The following is a 26970-nucleotide window of genomic DNA, read 5'->3' as shown; positions in this document are numbered from 1 at the left end:
AAAAATAAAATCTTAAAGAGTGAAAAAAAAAGGTTAGATAAACATGTACTTTTATAGGTAAACCTCAGAAGTTATTTAAAAATTCTCTTTCAAACTGCAAAGTGTATTAGCATAACTCAGAAAAAAAATCACTTTTAAATTCATGCAAAATTTTACTAATATATACTTATACAAAGATAATTTATACATTAACATTTATGCTAATTTAAAATTAAAATCTCTTCAATAATATTGTTCTGGCCATGTAGAAATGACTTGCATAATCTAAAATTCAAATAATGGAATCTGCTCTGTTACAAAGCAATACTGAAAAACCTAGATTCTTAGAAAACTTATATTAAATATCAAAAATTCCCCAGAGATTGCCATTCTTGAATACAACATCAAACAAATAATGGAAATCATGGAGTCCAGGTGCTGTTAACACGTGAGATGAAGGAGATAACAGCATCAGGAGTAGCAGTTTCAGGAACATCCTGGTCCATGTCTTTCAGTAACAGAGGACAGATGCTTATCTGACAGATGTCAGACTTCACTATCTATCATGTTCCCCAAAGCATCTCAACAATTTTTTTTCTATTCCACTTCTTTCCTCCTGCTTCTTGGTGATAAGGGAAATGTCTCTAGAATAAGTTAATAAGGGGGAAAATTAACAAATAAATGTTTTTAGATTGACAAATGCTAAAACAAACTGAAGTTGCATCAACTGGCTTCTTCCACTGTGGTGCACATGCAATCTTTTTCCCATGAAGTATGAAACACAAAAAACTAAGAACATACTCAATAAGAACATATTTTACTTTATTCATTCATTTAAAATAAAAGGTGATTTTTAGCTTTGAAGTAGTCATTCACTTACCTATATAATCCCCAAATCACAGCTTTCTTTTTCATTGCAAGGTAAAAAATTGCAGCATCTAAAGGATCATTATTTCTATGAAAGGCTGCTTTGGCTACCTACAATTGGGAAATAGTAGTCAACTGTTTACAGAAGTAGCTTGCGAGTGAACAAATAATTTCTCTTACATACAAGATTAGTATGTGCTATTTTTATGTTAAAATTTAAAGACATGTATAAGTATATAATACTAATAATAGAAGCATTTACAGTAGCAGAATATACATGGCTAAACTACTATATTTTTTTTCAACAATCAGTTCAGAAATTCAGAAATACACTAGTAAGTAAATGTGATAAAAACTAGAGGTTGAGGATTGCTAGGCCTAGCAGCAGAGGTTTAGAATTACAACAGTTCAAGAGTTTTAGACAAAAGGATTATACATTGAAAATCAGTGTGAGACCATTAAATATAAAAAGTCAAAAGTAGGCTGGGCTGGGGAGTCTGCTCACTGATATAATGCTTGCCTAGCATTCATAAGGCACCAGGTTCATACCCAATACCACACACACACAAACTATGATGCTGTTTAAAAAATGGGAATAAACTAGCATCAGAGGAGACAGAATGAAATAAACAAATATTCAACATAAACAACTTTTATAACCAAATAAATACTTACTTTTTCTATGCATCTGCGCAAGATGCGAGCATTGCGAACCCACCACCCCACACCCATTGCTCTCAGTTCAGACCAAGTTGGATCATCTTTCTGCATGGCTGGCAACATACTCAGTAGTTCTTCCTCGGCTACTGAGTGAAATGCCCAAGCAAAATGACCAGTAGAAAGGCCTGAAGAAATGCCAAAAATGACATTTATAAGCAATGCAAATATTTAATATCATTATCATAAATGTATATAATGTATGTACAATAAATATATAATCTGTTTTAAGTTTTTAAATATTGGCATAAATGACTCCAAATAATCTCATTTAATATGTCAAGGTGATATTTTTTAACTTTGCAGACACCTTTCACCATATGTAAGAATAAAATCTTGGCTACAGCATAAGAAGTGTAAGTGTAAAGGACAGAATTTTAAGGAACCATCATCACTAAGTACACAGCCTGCGTTTACGATTTAGGAAAACACTTCTAGACTGAGAGTAACTGGGACCAGTGGGACCAGGCACTTAGGAACTCGGCCAGCCTAGTGACTCCGGTTCCTTCCGGTCTGTCTGGGTTAGTGTTCTGAGCAGACCTTGCACACAAGCTCTGCAGCCAGTCCCACAACACACAGAGAAAGCCACACTTCCAGGTGATCTAACAAGCCCAGGATCCCAGGATCCCAGGGGTGGGAGGTGGGGGGACCCAATAGAAAGTACCAGAGACCCAGGAGGTAAGAGACTTTCAGGACTCAATGTGGATGACCTTAGCCAAAATACCTAACACTGGGGAGAGGAAACTCACGCGTCCACCTCCAGTGGACAGGGCCTCAAGTGGAGAACTGGGTTACTAAAGCAGTCAAAATTTTTGACCTAGAACTGGTCCTATCTAAAAGAACTGCAGGGACAAAAATGTAGAAGAGACTGAGGGAAAGGCGGTCCAATGACTAGCTCAACTTGGGATCCATCTCATGGGTGGGGGAGGGGCATGAAGGCCTGACACTATTACTGATGCTTACAGAGGGGAACCTGGAAAGGCTGTCCTCTGAGAGACCCTACCAGCAGCTGATACTTACACCGAACCACTGGACTGAAGTCAGGGATCCCTAGGGTTGAATTAGGGAAAGGACCTCACCCACAGGAACACCAGCAGTCTCAACTAATCTGGACCCCAGGGAGCTCCCAGAAACTGAGCCATCAACCAGGAACATACACTGGCCATTCTGAGGCCCCTGGCAGATATGCAGCAGAGGACTGCCTGGCTTGGCCTCAGTGGGAGATGTGCTTAAATCCTCAAGAGACTTGAGGCCCCAGGGAAGGGGGAGGAGGAATGGGATAAGGAACTGTGGAGAGGAGACCAGGAATTGGGGGGGGGGGGCAATGACTGGAATGTAAATAAATAAAATTTTAGAAAGAAAGAAAGGAAGGAAGGAAGAAAGAAAGAACGCACGCACGCACACACCAGCTGCTCTTGCAGAGGTCCTGAATTCAATTCCTAGCAACCACATGGCTCACAACCATCTCCAATAGGATCTGATGTTCTCTTCTGTCACACTGGTGTACATACAAATAGAGCACTCATATACATAAAATAAATAAATCTTAAAAAAAAAAGAATGCCATCAATGAAGTCAATCAGTAGGCTCACAACAGTCAACTAAAACTGTAAGAATATGAAGAACTATGGGCTTGTTAAGTATAGTTGAGCTACCAGCAGGAGGAAAAGGAGAACAAATTTCTCAAGCAATAGTGGCTGGGACTATTCTGAAATGAATGAAAACCAAGGATACTCGCAGAGCACAAAGCAGGCCAAAAACAACCTATAATTCTGCATGTTAACTACTACCAACAGCCTGGAGCTGACCCTGTGCCACACAGGTCTCCATAAGCAAATCCCACCAGCAGAGAGCTGGCTGGTCTCCCAGGAGTGTTGACAGACCTGAGAGCACAGGTGAGACCATCACTTCTGCTCAAATATCTACCCAACAGGGACCCCCCCCCCCAGGAGCCCTCAGGACACAAGAACCAAGGAGCAGCTTGGGGCAGGATCCTTCCTGTTTCTGTGTCCTAGAGCTGACCTTGTACAGAGCATCACCCAGGAGTGCTGACACACCTGAGAACACAGGCAAATGGGTAGAACTTGAAAATACCATCCTGAGTGAGGTAACTCAGTCACAAAAGAACACACACAGCATGCACTCACTGACTGATAAGTGGATATTAACCCAAAAGCTGGGAATATCCAAGATTCAATTCACAGACCATATGAAGCCTAAAAAGAAGGAAGACCAAAGTGTGGATGCTTCAGTGCTTCTTAGAAGGGGGAACAAAATACTCACAGGAAAAAATATGAAGAGAAAGTGTGGAGTAGAGACTGAAGGAAAGGCCATCCAGAGACTGCCCCACCTGGGGATCCATCCCATATACAGTTACCAAACTCAGATGCTATTGTGGATGCCAGGAAGAGCTTGTGGACAGGAGACTGATATGGCTGTCACCTGAGAGGCTCTGCCAGAGCATGACAAATACAGAGGAGGAAGCTCACAGCCAACCATTAGACTGAGTGCAGGGTCCTTGATGGAGGAGTTGGAAAAGGAACTGAAAGAGCTGAGGGGGTTTGTAGCCCCATGTGGGGAGCAACAGTGTCAACTGGCCAGACAACATCCCTCTGCCCCCAGCTCCTGGGGACTGGACCACCAACCAAAGAGTACACATGGAGAGACCCATGTGCAGCTGTGGGGGATGGGGAACTGGGGATAGCAACCAGAAAGTCCTGGATGCCAGGAAAGAGCCTCCCAGGACCCCACGGGGATGACATTAGATGAAATACCCCACAAAGGGGAGGAGAACCTTTTGAGACCATATCCAGAGGTTTGGCATGGTCCCCACCCACCACCCCTGGTTGAGGGATGGGGCCACCCACCCATTTCTAAAATTTTAACCCAGAACTGCTCCTGTCTAAAGGAAATCCAGGAACAAAGAGTGGATGCTTGTAGCCAACCATCAGACTGAGCACAGGAACCCCGATGGAGGAGTTAGGGTGAGGACAGAAGGAGCTAAAGGGGCCTTATCTGGCATCAGTGGGAGGGGAGGCCCTTGGTCCTGTGAAGACTTGATGCCCCAGTGTAGTGGAATGCTAGGGAAGTGAGGCGGGAGTGGGTGGGTAGGTGGGCGAGCAACCTCATAGAAGCAGTGTAAGGAGGGATGGGATATGGGATTTCAGAGGGGAAACTGGGAAAGGGGGATAACATTTGAAATGTAAGCAAATAAAATACTGAATTAAAAAAAATGTTAACTCTAAAAAAATTTTTTAAATTAAAATTGTAGCACAAAACATCTGGAAAATATGCCACACTGTGAAAAGAACAAATCTAAACATAATAGGAATAGAGGAAAGAAAAGAAATCCAGGTCGACACAGAAAATATTATCAAAAAAAATTATAGAAGAAAATTTCCCCAATCTAGGAGACGCCTATCAAGACACAAGAAGCATACAGAACATCAAATAGACTGGACCAGAAAAGAAATTCCTTCAGAGTATAATAATCAAACACTAAGCATACAGAACACAGAAAATTAAAAGCTGCAAGGGAAAAAGACCAAGTAATGTACAAATGTAGAATTGAACCTGACTTCACAACGGAGACACTAAGGGATTGGACAGATATCCTGCAGACTCTAAGGGACCACAAATGCCAGCCCAGATTACTAGGCCCAGAAAACTGTCAATCACAACAGATGGTGAAAATAAGACATTCCATGATAAAAACCAATATTTAAGCAGTATCTATGTAGAAGTCCATTCTTATAGAAGGCATTAGAAGGAAAACTCCAAGCTAAAGAGTAACCAAACCCAAGAAAACCTAATAGTCTATCCCGGACCAGCAAATCAAAACAGAAAGAAAGAAACACCACCACACACCACCACACACCACCACACACCACCACACACCACCACACACCAGCACACACTACCACCACCACCACCACCACCACCACCATCATCATAATGGGAATCAACAAACAATGGCCACTGGTTTCTCTTAACATCAGTGGTCTTAATTCCCCAATAAAAAAACACATAGTAACAGAATGGATACAATAATAGTATCTACCCTTCTACTAAATCCAAGAAGTACACCTTAACATCACCAAAGGATAAAAGGATAGAAAAAGATATTCTAAGCAAAGGGACATAAGAAGCAAGCTTGTGTAGTCATTTTAATACCTGACAAAATAAGACTTCAAATCAAAACTAATCAGAAGAGATAGGGAAAGACACTACAATAGTCAAAGGAAAAACCTACCAGGAAGATGGTGCAATTCTTAACATCAATGCATCAAACACAAGGGTACCCAAATTTATAAAAGACACACAGCTTAAATCACGTACCGACTCTCACATACTGACAGAAGGCTTAATCTCACTCTTAATAATACACAGGTCATCTAGACAAAAATCAAACAGAAATGCTGGAGCTAACTAATGTTATAAACCAAATGGACCAAACAGGTATTTACACAACATATCACCCAAACACATAACAATACACTTTCCAATCAGCATCTCATGGAACTTTCTCCAAAATTGACAACATACTCAAACACAAAGCAAATGTCAACATGTACAAGAAAATTGAAATACTTTGCATCCTATCTTAACTACCATCAATTTTTTTTTTCTTTTCTTTTCTTTTTTTTTTTTGGTTTTTCGAGACAGGGTTTCTCTGTATAGCCCTGGCTGTCCTGGAACTCACTCTGTAGACCAGGCTGGCCTTGAACTCAGAAATCCACCTGCCTCTGCCTCCCAAGTGCTGGGATTAAAGGCATGCGCCACCACTGCCTGGCTTACTACCATCGTTTAAAGGTGGTTATCAAAAACAACAGAGAACTTAGAAACTCGTAGAAAATGAACAACTCACTACTGAATGAAAAATGCACCAAGACAGGACTTAAGAAAAAGAATAAAAGACTTTCTAGAATTGAACAAAAATGAACACACAACATACCTAAATTTATGAGACACAAAGGTGGTTCTAAGAGGCAAGTTCACAACACTAAGTTCTAACCTAAAAAATTTGGAGAGATTTCATACTACCAGCACATCTGAAAGCTCCTCAAGAAAAATAGGTAATTACACTCAAAAAGAGTGTGTGGCGTTGAGTAGTATGATCTAAATGAAATAAAATAATGGAGAGACAGAGTCTCAACTGGAAATCTCTTGCCACAAAATTAAGCTTCCAGTATTGGGACTGGGCTATATCTAATTGGGCTGTTAGTCAAAGGGGAATCCTCAATCCCATACTGATGCCAAGACTATAAGCTGATCTCAACAAACAGATGGCACTGCAACAAACAGATGGCACTGCAGAAGACAACACCTACCTAACTACTGAACATGGAAAAGTTAAACTAGCACTTAACTAGAGCATTCACCCCTAGATATTAGTGTCTTTGGTATAGAAAAGTACTCTGCATGCTACCAAAGAAGAAACATAAACACTAACCCAACTACAAACCTGATGATCTACAATAGTGTCCTGCCTCCAAGATATACTGAGTAATAGTGTCACAAAGCTTACAGGAGTAAGCAACCAATATCTGATTTGACTTAAGGCCCTCCTTACTCCATGAGATGGAACTGATACCCGACACTGATTAGGTGGCCAAGAACCTGAGACTACATAGCATGGGGACCTAGGGTGAAACCAAATACTAATATTTTACTAAAAGAATGTAGCAATAAATAACTTCCAATAACATTCCAGTATAGATAAGTGCCTTGCTCAGTTATCAGAGAAGCTTCCTCCAGCAGCAGATACAAACAGATACCCACAGCCAAACATTATGCAGAATATGTGACCTTAAAACAACTCAGCTCTAAACCAGGTGTCTCTATCAAACCCTCAAGGGTCAGGGCACCCTGTTGAAAAGGAGGAAGAAAAAGTGTATGAGCCAGAAAGGTTGGAGGATAGAAAACAAAGCCCTCTAAATTAACAGGATCAACACACATATGAACTCACAGAACCTGAGGCAGCATGCACAGGGCCTGCATGAGTCTGTACTAGATTGGGTCCTAGAGCTGAAAGGAGAAGAGGACACATACCCCCATCCCTAATCCAGAAGCCATCTCTAATTGATAACCACTTGCAAATGAAAACTTAGTATCCTCCAAAGGCATCTCACTAGGAAAACAAATGATTCTGGAGGGTAGGTTGCATGCCCAGCAGTAGATGTTCAATAGAAAATGAACTCAATTATATCTTTGGCGGTTCTGTGTCTCATAATGTCATGTTGGGGCCTTATTACTTTTTAAAAATTTTTTATCTTTTTCACTTTTATTTTAAACCCTCTGGTTATGAATGGCTTTCAGTTTAGTGTTTTTATGAGATTTCTGATTATGTAAATGGGTGGGTCTCTGCAGCTATATCTCCTTATGCAATTTCTTCTTTACTTCACTTTGCTTTGTCTTATTCAAATGTGTTATATTTCATCTTATCTGTTATATTGTACTGTATTGTATAATCACTTAGAAGCCTGTTTTTGTTTTCTGAGAGACAGAAAAGGGGTAGATCCAGATTGGGGGTGCAGTGGGGAGGAATTGGAAATAATAGAATGAGGAAAAAATGTAATCAGGATACACTATGTGAGAAAAATATATTAGTAGATAAAAAAGTCAGTAAACGATCCAAAGACATTAATCATAAGAAATATGAATTACCAGGAAATATTCAGAAAACATAGGTAATAATTCAAAATCTAAAGGAAAGTGTAAATTTAGATTATCAAAATCACCTTGGTGAAGGAGTTGAGCTCGGTAGGCTGGAAGGGAAGTTGTAAGAAAGGTGTGGAGTCTAACAGCCAAAAGAAACTTTAATCCACACTCATCTAGAGTTTCTCCACCTATGATCAGAAAAAAAAAAGTTTACTTGTCCTTTAAAAAAATTGTAAGCAAAAACAATATTAAAAGATCATAAAATACTAAAGCATAAAATACTAAAAAATGTATAAAATCAGCATAAGTCACAAATACCACACATAAGAACAAAACATCCTTAAACTGGCAAAAAGTTTGCTGCTCTAAAATATTTTCTAATATTTCCTTTTACTAAACAATTTTTACATTATAGGGAAAACAGCATGGCTAAATAAATAGTTAAATAAAGAAGAGAATAAATTGATTTAAAGTCTATTAACATTCTTTATAATCTGACTGTCTTTGATCTCAATCTTATATTTTTAAGGAGTTTATGTTTTCTGTGCTATGTTATTTACTATATGGATTCAAATCATATCTGCATCCCAGAATTCAGCTGTAAAACTGGAAGAAATAGTTTTATTCTAACAGTATGAAAATTGGGTCCTGATTTTTACTTTAAATGATTAAAAATAACAATATACTCATATTAAACATATTAAATTACCCATAACATAGTCACATAAAATTAGTAACTACTACTAATGCCCTCAAAGTGTAAACTAATTTTTCTTAAACTTTTAAGCTTTTGTGTCAAATTGAATCCTTTTTTTTTTGTTTTTTTGCCAAGTTTAATGGCAAATCCTACTAACCAATATTTGGTTTAAAATAATAGACTCATTAATTTCAAGCTTTGAGATATAATGGAAACTTTCCATTTAAATTGGTTTATACCTTACATTTAAAAAAACACTCTCAAAGTGATGAAAAGATCTCATTTTGCTGTGTTTATATTTGTTATTCTAGGTAGGAGTACATAATAATGGTAATTGTTGAAAAATCCTTAATCACTCTGTAAATTTTTACAGTGGATTATTCCCACAGAAGGAAAAAAACAAAAACTTAAATTCTGCTATTTAAAAATATGTACTTTTGCTAAACTCATAGGGATTCGGCCGGATCTTTTGTGGTAAGCAGATCATTAATGATGACTATTATAAGTCTGTGTACTTCCTCACAGTACTATACTGTACAAACTAAACTATTTATCAGAGTTAAAACTGTTGTAAAAAGCAATTTTTTTATACTAGCTTTTTGAAAAGGCATCATAATATCATTTTATGTAAGATCATACCCTACAAAAATAAGTAAAACTATCTTTTTTCTTCCCATCTTGTATAGAATTTACTTTTTACCTTGACTTCTGTCTCTACTTTCTCCAATATCAGTGCTTGTAGTTGCAATTGTATCTGCTAAGGCCATCAAAGACATCTGTTCCATCCTGGTGAGCCCTGGTAAACTAGAATGAAGTAAATGGCCAGAAAGAACCTGAGCATGCTCAGGACCAAAGTAAGTTGGGCTGTATTGTGAAAGGTCAACAACTCTAGGCTGTATATTTTCTTCATCTGTCTCTAGCATGTGATGATCAGACATCAGAACTGAAGTCTGAAAAAGCTCATCATAACTTTCCGTTGATAACTGTTTTGATTTCTTTAAGGAACTTTCAGTCCTAGTGTTTTCCAAAGGTGAGTAACAGCTGTCATCATCTGCTGCAAGTAAGGCATATAAAGGGAGTGGAGGGACAGAGTCTATCTCTGTGTAGTCTCTGTTTTCAGCTTTGTTGAATGCCTGGGGGTCTCTGGTGGTGCTTCCACTAGCACTGATGGTGAGAGATCTAAGGCGGCGTTCATGATTGGATTCAGTTTCATTCAGAGCCACAACTTCCCCAGCAATGCACTTGACAAGATGTGACAAGATGGCCTTGGCTCTCCGGACTTTGCCAAGATCCATGAGTTCCAAAAGCTGCAGGGGATGGTACTGAGGTAAAGTTGGAGAGAGTACATGAGCTGCTTCAAAAAGACCAGAATCTTCCATATCCACTGAAGGGTCAAATGTACTTTTCTTTCCACAGATTTTCTGTGCAAGACTGGTCATGGATCGAGTCAGAGTTTTCTTAGGAGGATGTAGCCCAGAACTTGCTGAGTTACTTTGTTTTATTAAACTTAGTATAGATGGAGTGCTTCCATTGTATGAATCTGATAGAACAGGTTCTTGTTTATAAGATGGCTGCCATTGGGAATATACGTGCATTTCACAATCCATTCCTACCACAAGGATGCCATCCCTCACCCATGATAATGAAACAGGAAAAGGTGGGGCACCTTCTACAGAAGAAACCAAGTCCACACTTCGTAACAGTACAAATTTAGAAAGAGGTACGATTTTAGTACTGTCCCAGAGAGGAAATGCCTGGTTTTCCTTCCCAGTCTGATCTTGTACCTTGCCAGCCATGGGTCCATACATAAAAAGTTTTGAGCCAATTCCTACGGTTAAGATATGAGAACCATCTTCTCTAGACATCCAATCTAAGTGAACCAAATGTTTTGTGTTTGATGTAATACTTTCTTTACTGACTAAATATGTCTCCTGTTTATTATAAGCCACTAAATTGCTATCAATACTAATTCCAGAATCCAACACTGTACTTAACTCATCTAAATGAATTGTCTGCTCAAGGATCCAACATGAACCTCCTGTAGACTCACACTCAAAGATACTTACATGCATCACAAATTCCTGAGACCTACTATTACAAGTGGGCTGTTTATAAGCTACTGCTAAACGATTTGTATGTGCACAGCTCACTTCTACAGGCCTACCAGGTACAGTTATACTACTATTGCTCTGAAGTCCATCTTCAATGAGTAATGGCCATTCTTCCCAAACATACACAAGATCTATTTTTCCATTCTTTGATGTAGCTGATTCTCCATTTGTTACTCTGCATCGCCAAAATCTCACTTTATCATCTGAGCACGAAGTTGCCAATAAATAAGGAGCACTGCAAACAGGATATATGGAAGATGAACTCAGATGTCCTAGAAAGAAAATGAAGCGTTAAAAAAAATCTGGTAATTACTTTTTTTTGTCTGTTTTTTTGGTTTTGTTTGTTTGTTTGCTTGCTTGCTGATACAGGGTTTCTGTGTATAACTTTGATTATCCTGGAATGCACTCTGTAGACCAGTTTGTTCTCAAACTCAGAGACTCACCTACTTCTGCCTCCTAAGTGCTGGGATTAAAATCATGTGCCACTACTGCCTGGCTTACTTATATTTTCTATGTATTAAAAATTTGAGCTGTTTTGCTGAAAACATGTTAAAAAACATGAGATGCTAACAACCAGGCTTTTAATGATACCAATAAGCTATATACTACAGGACTGGCAAGATGACACAGTAAGTAAGAATACTTGCTGCCAAGCCTGACAATCTGAATTTAATTCTCAGAACAGACATGATAGAAGAAAAGAATCAACTTCCTTAAGTTGTCCTGACATATGTGTTTAAACACACACACACATGCACTCAGAGAGACAGAGACAGAGACAGAGAGGCAGGCAGACAGACACAGAGAGAAACAGTATGACTGTCGATGCTTATCTAAGTAGCAAATGGTCACTTTACAGTTTAGTTCTTTTTTCCTTTTTTATTAATTTACTATTTGATAAATTGTATGCTTGTACCATAATACATTGATTCTCTCCTTCTCACTCCTCACCTTCTCTTGTCTCCATCACTACCGCCTACTCCCCACTCACATTTATCAGTGCCTTTCCTAGGCTCACAGCTTTCAATTTTGTTTTTTGACCCATCTAGCTTAAAGAAAGCCATCTATGTCACTAGTGGATTAGACTTACCACTGGAGCCCTTGAAGGCAATGATATCCCCTTTCTGAATCTATCAGTAGCAAATAGTCCCTCCTCCATCCGTGCTTGACTTGATGACAGACTCATTTATATACAGACCCTGTGCAGGCACCTACAATTGCCAAAAATTGCCTTGCCCAAAAGAATAACATTTCACAGCTTTCATCCTGCTAGTTTTATATTACAACCCCCTCCTCCTGCAATTATCATGGGTAGTATCTGCTACTATTATTTTATTAGGTAGTCATGCGATTAAATCTTTGTTCAGCTAGGTTACTCTGAGCCTTGGCCAGAGACACCTCTTTTTGCAGTGGGCAGCAGTCAATGGAAAGACACACAACTGGTCCAAATGCTAATTAAAAGAGACTGAGTGCTCAGTCCTAAATAAGATATTTCTATCAAGTCCCCTCTTCTCAGCTTCTGAAACATCACTGAAAGGAAGGCAGAAAGAATCTAAGAGTCAGTGGGAGGAGGGGGAGTTTTGTGAAATGCTATCTTCTGGATATGACACGGCTATCACACTTACGAACAAAATCACCTCTTACTTGCACAAAATCAAAACAGTCGAAATTCTGGCATAGGTGGGTAGACAGTATTTAGGTACTACTCTTACTAAGGAGCTATGGGTAATTGGTTACATTTCTGAAGGACAGATGTGGTCTTGATAGGATTTCAATGTTCATATGTGTGCATATATGGGCAGCACTAACTAGACTAAATGGGTTATTAAAAAAGAGACATAGTTAGAAGTGCATATAAATGGAATTTAAGGAGGGAAATAAGTTATATAAGATCATATTTCATTGTACATGCAGGAAATTATCAAGCATAAAAAGGATATAAAAAGAAAAGCTGGGAATAGCAGCTCCTTAGCCCTGTAGAATAGAAGTGAGAGGGGAGAAAGAGGTAGTCTGGCTGATCTGCCTAGCTAAATTTTTGAGCTTTAGGTTCAGTGAAAGACCTTGCCTCAAAAAGTAAAGGTGGGAAGCTGGAGAGACAGTTCAGCAGGTAAGAGAGGTCATACTGCTCTTCCAAATGGCCTAAGTTTGATTCTCAGCAACCAAATTAAGAAGAATCAGGCTGCCTTTCATAGATACCTGCATTCACATGCACATACCCCACACATATATGCATAATTAAAAAAAGACACAAAGTGACCAAGGAAAGGTGCTGAATATGGGTTCTGGGATTAACAGTAGATTAACTCCGATTGTCAGACCTAAAACACCTTTATCCACTGAACCATCCCATAAGCCTCTACATATTTTAGAGCACATTTCATCTTAACTAATATTATTTTAAAGCCTTAACCAAATGTAACATTACAATTCCTTTAAGGTCATTGTCAATTCCTTTAAACTGAATAAAAAATTTTTAATCCTTTCCAAGAGAATTAAATAAATAAATAAATAAATCTCACACTAAAAAAAGCTTTCACCATATGCTCCCTAAACTTTTTTATTTTTTAATATGGCCTCATATAACACAAGAGGGCCTGGAATTGGCTACGTAGACCAGGCTAGCACTGAACTTGCAGCAAGTCTACCTTTGCCTTCCAGCTGTGGGAATTATAGGAATAAACCATATTTGACTACATGCCGCTTTTATGAAATAAAACAAATACCTGTTTCCCACATAACTTCTAAATTGAGCCAAAAAAACTGTCAATGATAAGTATCTTTGATTTCTCTCTGTTGCTATTTTACTTTAACTGGAGTTCAACCATGAAGACCTACTGTCCTGGAGAGTAACAGAAGTATGTCAATACTAAAGCTATTCTTTTTCTAGTTTTGATCTTCCTTACACTGATGCTTTAATATAGAGAAGCAGAATATAAAAATTAGTTAGAATATCGTTAGCAACCCAATTCCTAAAATTTCACCTTTCACAAAAGATTAAATACCTGATAACATTTGGGAAACAGAAAAAAAGTTTGTATTTTAAGCAATCAGTCAAAGGAATGAGAAGTAGCAAAAACAAGCAAGCAAGCAAACAAACAAAACCAAATAGATACTTAAATGACTAGAACCATGGATACTGTAGTGGTAGCCTCAGAGCAGTAGTTCTCAATCTGTGGGTCAGAACCCCTTTGGGAGTTAAATGACCCTTTCACAGGGGTTGCCAAAAAAATCATCAGAAAACAGATTACAATTCATAACAGTAACAAGATTACAGTAATGAATTAGCAATGAAATTTTACGGTTGGGATAACCACAATATGAGGAACTGAATTAAAGGGTTGAAGCATTAGAAAGATTGATAACCACTGTTTTAGAACATTAGCACACTGACTCTATACCTGTAAACACAAAAGTCACCGTAGTACTTGTTACTTACATCAGACTTGCTAGTTTGTAACCTAGTGTTTGTGCTGAAGTGCCACATTTTCATAAGAATATGATTATTAATAAACAGGCGACTGAGAATAGTTTGGGATGACTATAGTCCCTGCACTTGGGAGGCTGAATAAAAGGAATGAGTTGGAGAATTTAAGACCACTTTGAGATACTCCTGTTTATAGGCAGTCCAAAAATAGACTTTGTATTTTGTTTTATATTATTGACACATGATGATCAAATACCTAGAATGCTTATTAGATAAGATCACTGGACAGCCGGGCGGTGGTGGCGCATGCCTTTGATCCCAGCACTTGGGAGGCAGAGGCAGGTGGATTTCTGAGTTCGAGGGCAGCCTGGTCTACAGAGTGAGTTCCAGGACAGCCAGGGCTACACAGAGAAACCCTGTCTCGAAAAACCAAAAAAAAAAAAAAAAAAAATCACTGGACACTAAGCCACTGTGCACAAACCAGTAAGTTTATTTCTACCAAGTTCATAGGATGCTGCTGCTCTTGGTCCATGGATTGCATTCTCAAAATGCAGTCTCAATGATGCCTCAGAATAAAGGTGATGATTCAGGAACCTTGAGCTGTCTATCTTAGCACATGGCTCCAGAAACTACTATAAATATTAAAATAGCTGGCAAATGAGGTAATGTTTGTTACCACTTACAAACTTTCAATTTGTCTAATGTGATAGTTCTGTCAACTTGCAGGGATTTACAGTCACCATGGAAACAAAGGTCTAGGCAAATTTCTGAGGGAGCTTTTAGGTTCCGATTTACAGAAGTGGAAGGACCCATTCTAAACCTGGAAAACAATCCCTGGGCTGGTTCTTGGACTGAACAAAAGACTGTGGTGGTTTGAATGACAAAGGCTCATGGAAGCTCCAATATTTGAATTCTTGGTTCCCAGCTGGTAGAACTGTTTGGTAAGGACTAGAAGGAGAGTAGCTGTGCTGGAGAAAGTGTCACAGAAGGTGAGGCTGTATGGTTTTCTACAACTTGGGCCAGTCCCAGTGTGCTCTTTGGTTCCTACTGTTCAAGTTGTGAATTCTCAGTTGCTGCTCTAGGCAAGCTGCTGCTTGCTGCCCTACTGTCCTGCCACCCTGCTATGAAAAGCTCTTAATTCTCTAAAATGTTAAGCATAATTAAATGCTTCCTATGATAAGCTACCTTGATCAATAGTGTTCTATTATGGCAATAGAAAAGTAAATAACACAAGAATAAACTGCTGAGCACCAGCATCCATGTTCGTATGGTTCTCTGTTTCCTGTGACCAGCTAGTTCAAGTTCCTGCCATGATAGTCTATACCTTGGAACTATGAGCCAAAATAAACCTTTGTTAGGTTGCTTTTTTGGGTATTTACTCAAAGCAGTAAGAAAAGTAAATAGAGTTCGCTGACAAATGTCATATAACCTAAAAACATAGTCTTTAATGTACATTCGAAGTACATACTTCTTTGTATGTACTTCAGTGTGCGGTATAGTATTTACTTTTAAAAACACTGGTAAGTATTCATGGCTTACAAAGTTGGATTAGTCTCTTTTAGTAAATTTTACAAACCTGCTGAAGGCTTTACACTTATTATCTCAACTCCTTCTGGCAAATCCAACTCTTTGCTGTACACCATTTCAGAAAAAAGAGACAACTTGCTGGTACTCTGGAGATTAGCTCTGCAAGCCTGGAATTTCTGTGAAAATGGAGAGACAATCTTCTCTGGAGAAGAAGAAGAATGTTCTTCTGGTAGCCAACTAGCTTCTGATGTTTTTGTGTCTATTCTTTCATCTATAAAACAAAAAACCAAAACCAAAATCTGGGAGGGAATCCTTTATGAATAAGTATTGTAATTGCTACTTTTAAATAAATAGCTGAAATATAAAAGATAACACTGTAGACACACTGTTGACTATTTATAGAAAGAAAGAAATTTGCTTTACTTCTGGTATTCTAATTAAACTATAATTATCAGCAGTAAATAAAAATGGTTTCAAAACTCAACTCTATAAACAATGGGAAGGAAGAAAGGTTCACAAAAAGATAATAGGAGGAGGAGGAAGAAAGGGGAAAAGGAAGGATATGATCAAGTAACTATACACATACATGAAAAGGTAATAATAAACCCTTACTTTGTATAATTAATATATAACACTAACATTAATATTACTGATAAGAATATATATGGTTTGTAAAATCATTTTTTAGTTAATTATATGTAGGATTTTGTGAGCGATGTAATGAAGTAAAAATGAATTTCTTTAAAAAAAAAAAAGAGGCGTAAAGTTTTCCTCTTGTGTATGTATACTTTGTTGAAATGCAGGTCTACTTGAATATACAAAAAAACAAAGTACACTTACCCAGTGAGACAGGAATCGACTTTAAGTGTAAATCCCACATGCGTAACAGTGAACGGTTGTCTTGAGTACACTCTATCACAACCAGGTAGAACTTTTCAGAAAATCCGTTACGTGAACTGTCTGTTGACATCAGGAATATTTTTCATTAAGACAGATGGACGAGATGATATACTTAATATATGAAGTTAAAATAGTTTTTTTATAGAAAGAAACTTTAAAATGCAAAGCAGTATTATAGAATTCATCATTAGCACATGAATTTGCATTAATTTGAAATTTTAATAATATGCATGCTATATGTAAGTTTCATTTCCAAGATCTAAATTTTAAATGTTGAATTTGAACATTTTTTTACCTTAAAATTCCTATTTATAGTCATTACTATGGAACTGTTCACAGTTGATATATCACACACAATCACTGAGGGAGACAGAGACAAACCAACCTCACTGGGTAGTCAGTCCTAGCTGGCCTAGAAATTGTGTTTGCCATACAAGCCTGATGACACGATGTGCTAGCACACATGTAGGTTCCCATTAGCCTAAAGTATGTAAGGCTTTAGCAGAAAAAAAACAAGTGAGACCCCATCTAAAAGAGGGAAGGCAAGAACTGAATTTGACATCCACACGCATGCAGCCTGGCATCCCCACGCCTGCATTTACACAAGTATGCATACACACGCACAGACAAGAAATAACAAACAACAAAAGAGAAGGAAAACTTCTTGGTTCACATTATACAGTGTAAATAGCACAAAAGTTGCTGAAATGAGTAATTAAATGCATCTTCCTGAAATTATCACAAAACCAACAGATCATTATTAGTCTCTCCTCAACACTGCAAACGCATTTACTGAAAGAAAAACACAATTTAAAAGAACAGAAACAGCAGCAAATCTTAAGCAACAATCTAATCCCAGAAGGGCAGATCCCAGAGCAAAACAGAAGTAACACAAAGAACCAAGACAACTTGCCTCCTCTAAAAATTATGAATCCCATATTAATGACCCCGATTAAAATGATTTACATGAAATTCCATTGCAGAACTCAAAAGGATGTTTATGAATAGGGTAAAACAAGTCAATTACTTGAATACTTCCCAAGACAATACAAACGGCAGCATGAAATAATGAAGTTAATAGGAGATATAAAAATAGAATTTAATAAAGAGATAAAAAATTGAGGAGAATCCAAATAAAAAAGATGATGGAAATGAAAAACATAATGGATTAAATAAGAACTTCAATGGAAAGTCTCACAAACAGAAATGATCATGTGAAGATACACTATCAGGGTAAAAAGACAAAATGGAGGAATCAGATCCTTCAGACTTATGTATGAACCCAACATGCAAAAACTCTAGAAGTCCATGACACAGCACCTACACAATAATGAAACCAAGAGGAGAAGAATTACATGTTAAAGGCATTAAAAATATTTTTAATAAAAACTATAGAAAAGTTCCCAAGTCTAAGGGGAAAAGACTTTCCAGACACAAAAGAAACTCAGAAAAATAAACAGAAAGGAACAGAAAAGAAAGCCCTATGTCATACTATAATGTACAAAACACTGAAGTGTTTCGATGAAAAGAAGGGCCAAATGACATGCAAAGGTAGGCCCATCAGAACAACTGGTGACTTCAATCTCAATCAGAAAATCTGAAAGAGCTTTTGGACTGATTTGTTTAAAAGCCTAAAATATCACAACTGTAAACTTGTCCTCACAAAATATTCTACTCAAACACCAAAAAATACATATTCTTCTTAGCACCCCAGTGAGCCTCCCCTAAAACAGATCACATCTTAGAATACAAAGTAAGCCTCAACACATGCAGGATAATTCAAACATCTAGTATTTTGTCTGACTATATGAGATAAAGCTAGAAAATTCTAAGAGAAAAAAATATGAGCTCCCTGAAGATTAAGCAGCAAGCTACTGAATGATGAATGGGTCACTGTAAAATTCAAGAAGGAAATAAAAACTTCCTGAGATTAAATGAAAACAAAAACATAACATAGCCAATTAAATCAGCTCTGAGATGGGCATTTTAGCTCTCAAGGATGACTCTAAGAGCCAAAAGTTGAAGAGAATTGGGCCAAAATAGTATCTTCTGTGCATGGCAGGACCTCTGCATTTTCTGAACTTAGAGCACCTATGGCTACCTGTGTAAGATCTGTATAAGATTATGTCAGTCAACATTCTACTATGAAAGACAGGGGGCTTAGAAGCACCTATCCTTATTAAAGAGGGACTGAAAGTTGACTGATTTTAGGTGAGGGAGAATCAGGATTCTTGAAGAGTGTGGCTCCAGGTGGGTTGACCTTTTCCAGTGGATGGTCCCCTACCGTTGAGTACATGAGCTACACAAATTAGACTCAGTGGTAAGAAAAAAAAGGTAGATCTGGGAAGAGTCAAGGGAAATGATTTGGGGAACATAATCAAAATGCATTGGAAACTCTCAAAGAATAAAAACTATTATCTTAAGAAAGAAGAAAGGTAATTCTAAGAATCTTAAACCTTTCTATATCAGAGAACTAACTCAAACGGTAAATCTGAAAATAAATTTTAAGTGAGCTACTCAAACTACAAGAATTAAAAGAAAAGACCAATCTATTTTTGATCATTACAATAAAAACAAAAAATACCCTGATAATAATAGTATTTGTGAAGTATTTTTCTTGATAGAACAAAAGATAAAAATATAACTCCACAGGTATTTTCTGGGAAACAATAATAATAAAAGTAATTTCTTTTTAAAGTATAATCAGTAAAAATTTTCCTTGAGTATTTTACGAAATACTAGATCATGTATTTGGTTTTAAAAAGAAAAAATGAAAAATAAAAGAATCTTAGAAAATACTAGAAACATAAGCAGCATAGCAAAATTTACTGTAATGTAGACCTTTTTCCCTTAAAAAGTTTAGTTTTAATGTATTGAAAATAGGATGCAAAGCCTTGTAGCCACCTGCAGGGCCAACTCTCATGCAGCACTGTGGTTCCTGTGCCATGCAGTCTGATGGAATTTTCCTTTTGCCTATTATTTCCTTTCATCTTTTTTAGACAGAGTCTCACTAAGTAGCCTTGTCTGGCCTGGAACTCACTATGTAAACCAGGCTGACCTCAAACTCCTAGCTGCCTCAGATTTACAAGAGCTGAGATTAAAAGTGTTCTCCATATCACAAGGCTTTCTATTCTTTTCTTCAAACACTTGGTTGAAGCTTGTGCATGCTTTCCTCAACACTCTGGGCCTCTTTCTCACTTTTCCTCAAGCTGTTTCCCACCCCTGCCATGTGGTCTTTGTTCTCCACTGTGGACATACTTGCTTTCTCAGATGCTAACTTTCAAAGGCTTGTACTTTTTTCTTCTTTAACTTCCTCCTAGCAGATGACAAGATTTACAGCATGTCTTCTCTGTTTTTCTCTCAATCTCTAATAGAATTTGGGGGGGGAGTACTTGGTGCTCAAGTACGTGCAAGTGTGCTGAGGCCAGAGGCTGATACTAAACTCTTTCACAAGCACTCTCTCCTTTGTATTTTGACACAGGTCTCTCACTTCAAAATGCATCTGTCTCTGCAATGTTGGCATTACAAATGTACTGCTGTGTCCACCATTTTAAACATGAGTTCTAAAGATCAACCTCAGACTCTTCATGCTATGTGACAGCATTTTACTGTCTGAGCCAGCTTACTACCATCCCTTTATTCCCCTCATTTTTAGCAAATGGCTAGGATGTCCAGAACTATAAAACCACATGAAAAAAGTATATTTTTACAGTTCATGAAAGCTCATGGAATACCATGAAACATTAACTGAAACCACAGTAATAAACTACTAATGCTGAAGTGCAGAGCTCTAAGGAATGCTTCTCAGAAGAGAAGTGGGAAATACAGAAGAAACAACGTACTTGTAAGAAAAAAACCTTAAACAAATAAATAATGTAGTTAATGTTATCTGAGACTTAACTGATTTGACTGACAGTGTAATTGCTTACTTTGGATTTTAGTCTTCAGGAAAACATTACCTACTTTGGTCTGCCACTGTAATGAAGACTGATAACCAAGAAATTTTATCTCTATTTTCTCACTTTTTCTTCATGCAAGATAACAATAAGGTTAGGAGCTAGAATTTAATTAAAAGTTAACTTTTATTATAAATGTTTTATTAATAGATATTTACATTAAGACACTGTTTAATGACATTACCATTTTAACTATTTGTTTGTTTATATTATGGGCTTCTGGAAAGCCAGGTGTCTATATTATTCAAATCAGTAATACATCCATGTAAAGAACATTCACTCACTCACATGGTAATAATAGACTCCATCTACTGTGTACTTAAAGTAACACAACTGGGCTAGGGTAGGAGTATGGCTCAATCTTAGCTTAACTTGTTCCATCCACAGCCCAGTTAAAAAATAGCCTTGGAAGGAGATCAGGCAGTAGGTGGGAACTAAGAGTAAAGTAACCAAGGAACAGTCGATTGCTTTGATTTGTGGTGTTTCTTTGTTGTTGTTTTTTCTATTTCCTGGTTAAGAGTAAAAAGATAAGCCAGGAGAAGGCCTGTATGTCTGTATTCAAGCTATTCAGGAGAGTGAGGCAAGAGGATACATTGAGCATGGGATTTAAAGCCAGGCTAGACTACTTAATTAGACCATATGAGTAAGAATGTAAATTTATACACAGAAGGAAAAGTAGCCGTATTTATGATAAAATATCAACCTAAAATACAACTTGAGGTGTATTAGGTCATCTTTATTAACTATATAAGTTGTATGATACTTATCATCATATTAAAACTCCTCCTTACCTGAATCCAATAAAATGTTATCTACTCCCAGACGTTTCTTCTCAAGTTTATTCAAAATGAAGTCTTCTTGAAAAACATGAAGCAACTGGGTTTTTCTGCCATGCTGAGGTAAAGAAATACCAACGTAAGTTGACATACAGGCCATTTACTCAATGATAAATAACAGAAAAATATTACTTACAAGCTTGGTAATAGAATCTAATGCAATAATGCATCCTGGTCTGGCTGTTGATTGCTGACTGACGATGTTAAACACTTCACCAACATATTTCTGTTAAAAAAAAAAATCTTTAATAAAAAAAAAATCTAAAAATTTCATTAAAATACATTATTAACTCAAGTAATATATAGTTTCTTTCAACTACAAACAATATAGGATTTTACCTTAATAGAAATTACACAGAAATGATTTGAATATAGCTCAGTAGATACAGAGAGGGAAAGATAACACTTAGTAAGCTTAGGAGGAAAATATTTTATATCAACCAAAATGAAAGAGTGTCCACAACTTCTTAATACACTATAAGCAATGCTTTTTTAAAAAACATCAATTTTTCGGGATATTGCATTTATTTATTTTGTTGTGTTATTGGGAATGAAACCCAAGGCCTCGTAGACATATGCTGTCTCACTGAGCTACATCCCCTGACTAAGAGTTTCCTTATTAGCCATCATTAGGATAGTTTCTCTACAGTAATAACATTCTACTTGAATTTCAGGGAATTTTTTTTTGTGTGAGTGGGACTAGGGATAGAACTAAATATGCAGACCAGGCTGGCTTGGAACTCACAGAAATCTGCCTGTCTCTGTCTTCTGAATGCTGGGATTGAAGGGGTGTGCCACCATGCCTAGACTCAGATACTTATTTTATATCTTCAGTTCATACTTTCCTCTAAAATCCAAAGGCCACTTTATTGACCCTCTTGGATGTCAAAGAGATATCTCAAAATGAGTATGTCCAAAGCAACGCTCTTACATTCTCCTGCTCTTCCAAATCTGCTAGTCTGCTACATTCTTCCTTATTTCAACCATAGCAATTCTACTTTATGTTAAGCTGACACAGAATTATGAGTCATTTTTTCCTCACATCCAAAATCCTGTCCAATCCTAACTATTCACATTCAAACTATATCTAAAACTTGACAATTTTTCAGTGTTTCTAACATTAACACTCATTACCATTCTTGGTTCCTTAACTTTTCTCCTGGACTAATGTAAGAGCTTTTTAAATTAGCCTCCCTCATTCTACTTTTTTGCACAGTGGAACTTTGGTCATCATAGCAACTTATTTTTTAAAATCTTATATCAAATCATTATCACATGAGCATAATTTTCTATGGTTTCCATGTCATTTTAGGCAAAAGTCCAATAAACTCTAAGGCCTCCCCCAAAGGATCTGACCAGGCTCTCTGCTTTTCTCTCTGACTACTCTAACTTAATTTATTGCACCATGACCTCCTAATTGTTTTGTTATATAACCACATGTTTTGGCCGCAGGGTCCATGAACAGGTCAACCTTCTTTCTGGATCACTCTTCCTGTAACCACATGTCTAGCTCATTCAACTCCTTCATGCGTTTTCTATAAAGCCTTCCCTTGAACAGCAACTTAAGGGGCACTCCCTATTTCCTTTGCAACACTGTTTCTCTCCACAGAGCTTGTTAACTAATATATTTTTAGCTAGTTCCCTTCCACCAGCTATCTTGCTTCACTAGAATGAGCTTCAGTTTCTGGCTTTTTACAGACAAATTTCCAGCAGTTAAAATAATGCTTAACAAATAAAAGACCTTCAATAAATGTCTCTTTTTACTAAAGCAATATACTGTGTGTAACATACATACTCATATGCTTTGCAAAACATTGTGGTTTATAAAGTTATGCTTTAAAAAAACTTCACAGGACCATATTAAAGCAACACGTCTACTACTTTTATACTCTGAGCATTAAAATCTAACTACTGGCAACTTAGGCTAGAATGACCTAAGCAGGAAGCTTAAGCACAGTCTGCCTCAGGAGATATTTTAAAACACCAATTAGCCTGACATAATGGCAAATGCCTACAACAGGAGCACATAGGAGACAGAAGCAAAAAAGGCTGTGTGTTCAAGGCTAGCCTATATCTAAAAAAAAAAAGATGTTTTTTCTTTTTGTAAAGTCAAGTAACCAACCCAAACAGAAAAATGAAACAAAACAAAACAAAAACAAAACAAAAACCCAGCTAAACACTAGAACTGAAAAATGCAGAAATAATCTCTTAGTGGAGGGCTCAGTAAATACAGACAGTGGGCTTCCACTAATTAGGCTAGGAAGAAGTGGGTCTCTAGCATGGAGAAAGTGTTACACTGAAATTTGAAAGACTTCCTTGAGTTGCAACCAAACCAAGGGCTTTTTCTTCTCATGTTTAAGATTAAAATTCTACTCTTTTTATTCTAGCTCCTTTTAACTATAGAGGAACCAACAGTTTCTACAGTTGGTAGTACCCATCTATCTTGAATAAAGACGCATATAACTAGACTGGGGGAAGGATGGAGGGAGCGGTTGGGACTTGAACTCATGGACCACAGGTTTGTTGACATACATGCTCAACCAGGTTAACTTTCTGTTTTTCTCTCTAACTACTCTTAATTTTTTGCACCATGACCTCCTTAGTGTTTTATTACACAACCAACATGTTTGGTTGCAGGATCCGTGAGTACAAAACAACAACAATATAATAAGGAGCTCAACCCCGCCTAGAAATAATGAAGGGGCTTAACTTAAAATCACTATACAAGTACAAGATAAATGTTTTTTAAAAAAGAAGTAACAAAATACATTTATCTCTCACAAATTATAGGCCACAATTCTAGAACAGGTCAAGCAAGTACAGGTTAAGTATCTAAAAACTTCACAAAGCTTGTACTTACAGAAATTTCAGGGTTGGACAGCTCATATAAAAGTTTCTTGGCATCAATAACTGCTTCATATAACCTCAGATATTGTCCATCACTAGCTACAAAGCATGCACTAGGAGAGTTGCAGTATGCACCTAGAAAGTATTGATAAACATTTAAAATGTAACCTTTCAGTAAGTATCTTAAACTCTAAATCATTAAAATGGAAGTCAGTGTGCTTACCTAGACAGTAACTGGGTATAAGAGTAGGGAGCCATGCCACATTGGAAAAGGCAGAAACATGAAGAGAATTAATCCGGGCAAGTTCAGATACTCCTCCAGAAAAGGATAGTGGCCCAACTGGATCAACTCTCCAAAGAATAAGCTCACTATAAATTGCATTGGGATCTTGAAATGCCATATCAATGTTGCTTTTATTTTGCTGTGTCAAGGAACATTCTTCAATATTTACAGCGTCATGAGCTTGCTTTTGGTTACCAACATTTGGTGTCCTTAGTGCATTATGGTGTGATGTTGTCAGTAATAAAGGCAATACCGAGTGGCAAGCTAAATCATTAAGATGAAAACGATGACCACAATATCTGGATTTGTGAGAAATACTTAGCACTGTAGAAAAAGCAGATTCCTCGGCAAAACTAACCAGCCACTGATTCAAAGAACCATCAGCATGCTTTGAAATCATCATAACATTAGGGGTAAAAATACTTAATTTTAAGTTATTCGATGATTTACTGTGACCAGAGGAGAAAAGCATTGATGTGGAACGAGTGAGGCCAGTAGGTTTCTGTTTTCCTTGTTGAATAGCCAAGTCAACATTCTTGGTACAGGCATACATTACTATGCTTTTACAAAGAGAGTTTGCATCACCTGTGGGGAAAGCCACAGGAATTCTGGAAACAAAGGACACCTAAAATTAAGAAAGTGAGTATTAGAACATATAATTACATAAAAACATGTTACAAAAAGTTTTCTCATGAAAAAAAATAAACTCATCAAAGATGAGTACCTGAACTTGACGAAACATACCAGGCTGGTATTCATCCAGCCAATCTACATGCCAAACTAGTAAAGACCCATCCATGGGATGAATACTGAAAAGCATGTCTGCGTTTTTACTCCATTCAGACAGAAGCACTTCAATCTGATGATCGATGGCAGCTGACGATAATGGTGTAAAACTTGAACTTGGTAACATTTTGTCATCACCCAATTCCTTCTTTTCATGATTTATTTTTAAATCATCAACACCATCATCCATTTCTACAAGCAAGAGTTCATGAACCAATAAAATTATCATTACAAATTAAAACAGAGCTTTCTAAATGAATTCAAAGTGAAAAAAAACATACTTTTTGTATTAACAAGAAATATGATCAATGAAGTTAACTTAGTAATCAGACAGCTAGCAGGGCTATGCACATACACAAACATGTATCTTTACCTCTTTCAAAAAGCCCAGACTCAATATCCTCTCCTCACTTCTGGATGAGGAATACTAAAAGAGGCAATTACAAATTTTTTGATTGAATTTAAATGAAAAATAAGTAAAAGCTTACAAATTGGCTAGAAAATGAGACCACTTGGGACTCTTTCTCTTGCCAGTATAATCAGAGTAGAAGTGGCATGTACCAGTTCTGAGCCAAGGCAGAAAGATAACCCTTGTACCCTCTCCCTGCCCTCTTCCTTTTCCACATCCAACAGCAGGAATGAATACACAGTAGTCTAAGCCCCTATATACAAAGCACTGTGGTGTTAGTGGTACAGTGGTAAGCATAATTGCGTTCTTCTTTCATACAGTGTTTCTCAACTCTAATGTACAAATAAATCAACTATATTTAAATTGCAGATTCAGGACAGTAGTTGTATAGTGTATGGGATAATGTATTTGATGCCATTAATCCATACATAATTCATAAAGTCACAAGAACGTATAGGCTGACAAATCCAAAAGAACAGAATGCTCTGAAAGTGATGTGAGCAACAGTATCTATACCCAGTTAGTAAAAAAGCTAGTTCACATTTACATTATGCCATAATGACCATGGGAAATTATCTCGTACAATAAGTAGTTTTATCCTCATAAAAACTACTTAATTTGGACTGCAAATTTAAAATTTCATCCTTCTTAATCTTTACCTTCATCAGATTTAACATCTGCCTGAACAGAGTCTTCTACACTGGCCTCAGATGAGGGCTGCTCAAAACTTTTTCTAAGTTGCTGTAAGAAGACTTCCATGGACAAAGTAAAATGCAACTCTTTATTGTTTAACCAGTGTACCACAAAAGGTCCACACTTCTCTTCATTTTCACTTAAACTCAAAGATGTAATAGATGGAAGAAGTGGGATATCTATAAAGAAAAGCAAATGACAAAATACAAATTTTGAACCTCTATAACATAACATACACAATTACTATTTTCATTATTGACATTATACTTTCCCTTTGT

General features: G+C 37.1%; 1 protein-coding gene across 6 annotated transcripts in view; it reads right to left on the bottom strand.

The window, feature by feature from the left end:
• The window catches only part of Dmxl1 (Dmx like 1), a 149269-nt gene that overhangs the window by 86551 nt on the left and 35748 nt on the right, over nucleotides 1-26970 (bottom strand). For all 6 annotated transcript variants that reach the window (XM_031365659.1, XM_031365654.1, XM_031365655.1 and 3 more), the window contains exons 10-21: nucleotides 26659-26871; nucleotides 25529-25782; nucleotides 24745-25429; nucleotides 24535-24656; nucleotides 21811-21900; nucleotides 21630-21732; nucleotides 16823-16942; nucleotides 16032-16253; nucleotides 9621-11303; nucleotides 8304-8411; nucleotides 1522-1691; nucleotides 860-957 (exon numbers count right to left, since the gene is read on the bottom strand). In XM_031365659.1, the coding sequence (XP_031221519.1) occupies nucleotides 860-957; nucleotides 1522-1691; nucleotides 8304-8411; nucleotides 9621-11303; nucleotides 16032-16253; nucleotides 16823-16942; nucleotides 21630-21732; nucleotides 21811-21900; nucleotides 24535-24656; nucleotides 24745-25429; nucleotides 25529-25782; nucleotides 26659-26871 (3868 nt within the window). The remainder of the gene's footprint in view (nucleotides 1-859; nucleotides 958-1521; nucleotides 1692-8303; nucleotides 8412-9620; nucleotides 11304-16031; nucleotides 16254-16822; nucleotides 16943-21629; nucleotides 21733-21810; nucleotides 21901-24534; nucleotides 24657-24744; nucleotides 25430-25528; nucleotides 25783-26658; nucleotides 26872-26970) is intronic.

Source organism: Mastomys coucha, unplaced genomic scaffold, assembly GCF_008632895.1.
Source record: "Mastomys coucha isolate ucsf_1 unplaced genomic scaffold, UCSF_Mcou_1 pScaffold13, whole genome shotgun sequence".
NCBI classification, from domain to species: Eukaryota; Metazoa; Chordata; class Mammalia; order Rodentia; family Muridae; genus Mastomys; species Mastomys coucha.
This window is presented reverse-complemented; position numbering and strand designations above follow the sequence as displayed.